The 3,199-nt window shown below is 43.4% G+C and overlaps 1 protein-coding gene across 3 annotated transcripts in view; it reads right to left on the bottom strand.

The window, feature by feature from the left end:
* The window catches only part of Dock8 (dedicator of cytokinesis 8), a 203,828-nt gene that overhangs the window by 22,855 nt on the left and 177,774 nt on the right, over positions 1–3,199 (bottom strand). For all 3 annotated transcript variants that reach the window (XM_021151299.2, XM_029472366.1, XM_029472365.1), the window contains one exon: positions 2,704–2,896. In XM_021151299.2, coding sequence (XP_021006958.1) covers positions 2,704–2,896 — 193 coding nt within the window. The remainder of the gene's footprint in view (positions 1–2,703; positions 2,897–3,199) is intronic.

The following is a 3,199-nucleotide window of genomic DNA, read 5'->3' as shown; positions in this document are numbered from 1 at the left end:
AGAGAGAGAGAGAGAGAGAGAGAGAGAGAGAGAGAGAGAGAGAGAGAGAGAGAGAGAGAGCTGTCAGCAGAGAATACCTGTTGCTAATACTGTCTGAATTCCTTTATTCTTCTGTGACAGAAAGTATCTTAACTTTCTTTAAGAAAAACACTGGTAATGCTCAGTGTGGCCTGTGACTATGGGATAGATAATCAGATCATCTTACTACTTTGACCATTATGATTGATTCAGGGATAAACACAGGACCTGGTCACCATTATGACTGGTTCAGGGATAAACACAAGACCTGGTCAGAACCAATAAGATGCCCTGAGACTTTCTTTGCAACTCTAGAAAGGAGGATTTCCGTCTTTTCTCCTAGTCTTGAATCTTAATCTAGCATCCTTAGTGTGGGAATTCTGCCTGTGAAGAGTGATGCCCACACCCCAGAAGGTGGAGACACTGCCTAGGTTGGATGAGCTTGGGTCTCTAGGTATAGACTGGCAAGTATGACTGAGGGCTAGTTTCCCCATATAGGCTAATGGATTCCACATCTCCTTAGGTTAATGTGGGCTTGGTATCACTCCCTTTCCAGCACCCATATCCAAACTGACTTTGTAGGATTCTTGGGAGAATATAGTATTTCTCCCATAGACATCAGCATGGCTTGAAGTCTGTTCTGTATTCAAGGACATCTGACTCGTCACGTTCTGCACATTAAGAAGCCCTTACACATCACAGCTCCTTCCACCTTCCTTCTCACAATCTCCATCTTTCCCCTGACTCTAGTCTGGGGCACACAATAATGCTCACAGCATCTTGTATCCTTTCTATTTATCATTAGTTGCTGAATATAAAGTTCATGTGGACAGGATGAATGCTCAATGAATGTGAAAGAAGGAAAGGATAGCCAGGCATGGTGGCCTTTGATCTGAAAACTTGAATGGCACAGGGCAGGCAGATCTCTATGAGTTTAAGGCTATGCTGCTCAACCTAGGGAGGCCCCGGGCTAGCCTGGGCTATATCACAAGCCCCTGTTTCAAAGAACAACAGCACTATAAAACAAAACAAAAGCCAAAAAAGAGACAAAAAAAGAAGAAGGAATGGATAAAAATATATATGAAGATATGTCTGTATATTCCACGTAAGGATAACATAGACTTCCTCAGGTGTTTTAGAATTTTATCTCACCTTGGCACCTATCAGAATAAGAAAGTCAACCAAATTCTAAGTAAAATAAGGCTAAAGTGAGACTTATTAAACATAATAGTAAAAATGAAATTTGGATAATGTTTAAGCATCAAGGAGTAAACCATAAAGTAGAGCATTTAGGAAAAGGCTTGAGAGATGGCCAAGGAAAAGCTCAGTAGATGAGCTGAGAAAAAAGGGTGACAGTGCAATGTAAAGGGACAAGTGTGTCACGGAGGAGCTGGAGGGCAGTGCTACAGCAGTCGGTGACAGGCAAGTGGACAAAACAAACATTGCTTTAAAGTTTCTTATTCACTTGACTCAAAACCAGATGGAATCCTTCTATGCTTCTGGACGAGAATTTAACTGGGATTTATAAAAGACATTTCTGAATTGAGACTAAAATTTATCTGTTGAGAATGAAATCAAAGAGTAAGTATTTTTGTTACTGTAAGAGAGGCGGCAGCAATGACTGGAGATAAGGCCCAGCTCGCAGATGAACAGACCTTGAGAAACCAGAAGCTCTGGGCTGCACCAGCAATAGTTTCGGTGTCTTTTTCTCTAGGCCTGGGAAAGCTACTTAGAATCGTCTTTTCTTTCTCCTTTTTAGAGCATCACAAAACTGTGTTGAAGAACAAAAATGAGAACAAAGCCTCTTACATTCATCCCTGGAAATTCAAACAAGAGCAATATAAATGCATGTCTTCAGCTTCCCAGCTCTGGCTGGGAATGGTCCACGGCTGTCCTGTAAGCTGCAGGGATGATCATCTCTGCAGCCTAGATCTCTTTAAGAAAAACTACTCATAACACTTGTTGTTTGGGGCTTTTCTGCCCTCTAAGTAGCGCATTAAACCACACAGTAACAACAGTCCAAGGGAATCCTGGGCAGCCCTGTTGGAGTTTTTAGGTCTGGTACAATTTGCCCTTGATGACTGTGGGTAAATTTCAGGTTATTCTCAGAAAGCATCCATGGAGCCATTTCTTTCCAATTTCAGGTAAGTTGGACTCTTTCTTAGCTTTGGACAAGAGTTGGGTCCCACAAAGTCAGGGAACAGAATTGAGGGACTGGCCCATGAGGGAATCATTATACTGGTGTCCCTTCCTTGCCAGTATATAAGCCAAATACAAATGTTCCAGAAAGAGTTTAAATGATCTTTTAAAAATGCCGTCTTGTTTCTTACATCAGTGAAACAGAAGTAACACTGCCTTCCTTATCTGCCTGCTTCACAGGCTTGTGGGGATGGCCAAATGTCTAAAATGTCTGAGAATATCTCCCAAAGCTCCTGTTACCTCTAAGTACCATTATTGTAATGAATATGTTTTAAAAGATGGTGAGGCCATTAGACAAGGCAGTGATAACGCTTTGACACAGGGGTTTTCAACGGTGGCAACACAGACAACCAGGAACCGATATTTTAAAGGTGGAAACATCCTTGGTCTTTCCTCTGTGCCATCCAGGATCACCTGTGGTGACTGAGGACGCCCTCCCTCAGGTGGAAGCACCCAGCCCCTGGTTGGATGTCTTGCCTGTCTTACCTGAAAGCTGACGCTGCCCACTGGCAGGTAGCTGTGGTCCTCCAGCATGCTCAGGTACTCAGCCACCAGGGCGGCTGCATGCACCAGGCACATGGCGGCCTCCGTGAAGCACTTCTTCTTAGTGTGTTTCTCTGCCATGTTCTGGAGCCAGGTCAGCCGCAGGTCAGGCGATGCCTGGTAGCTCTTGGCAATTCTGAAGACAGATTAGGAAAGTTTCATGGACAGCCTTTCAATGTCACGGCTCTTAGGGGGTGGGGGGAAGGGGGACGGGTGCTTCAGTGTTGTTCTCTCTTTCATAAGCTTTATTATCACCCTTAATATTTTTGTTTACAATTCAAAACAGAGAAAAGGTAAACATTTTCATCTAATTCTAGATGACAATGGTGTGCTGGATGCCGAGAAAGGATAATTAGCACAAGTCTTTTTTGTTGTTGCTGTTGTTTTTTGTTTTTTCAAGACAGGGTTTCTCTGCGTAGCCCTGGCTGTCCTGGAACTC

This window comes from Mus caroli, chromosome 19, assembly GCF_900094665.2.
Source record: "Mus caroli chromosome 19, CAROLI_EIJ_v1.1, whole genome shotgun sequence".
Lineage (NCBI taxonomy): Eukaryota > Metazoa > Chordata > Mammalia > Rodentia > Muridae > Mus > Mus caroli.
This window is presented reverse-complemented; position numbering and strand designations above follow the sequence as displayed.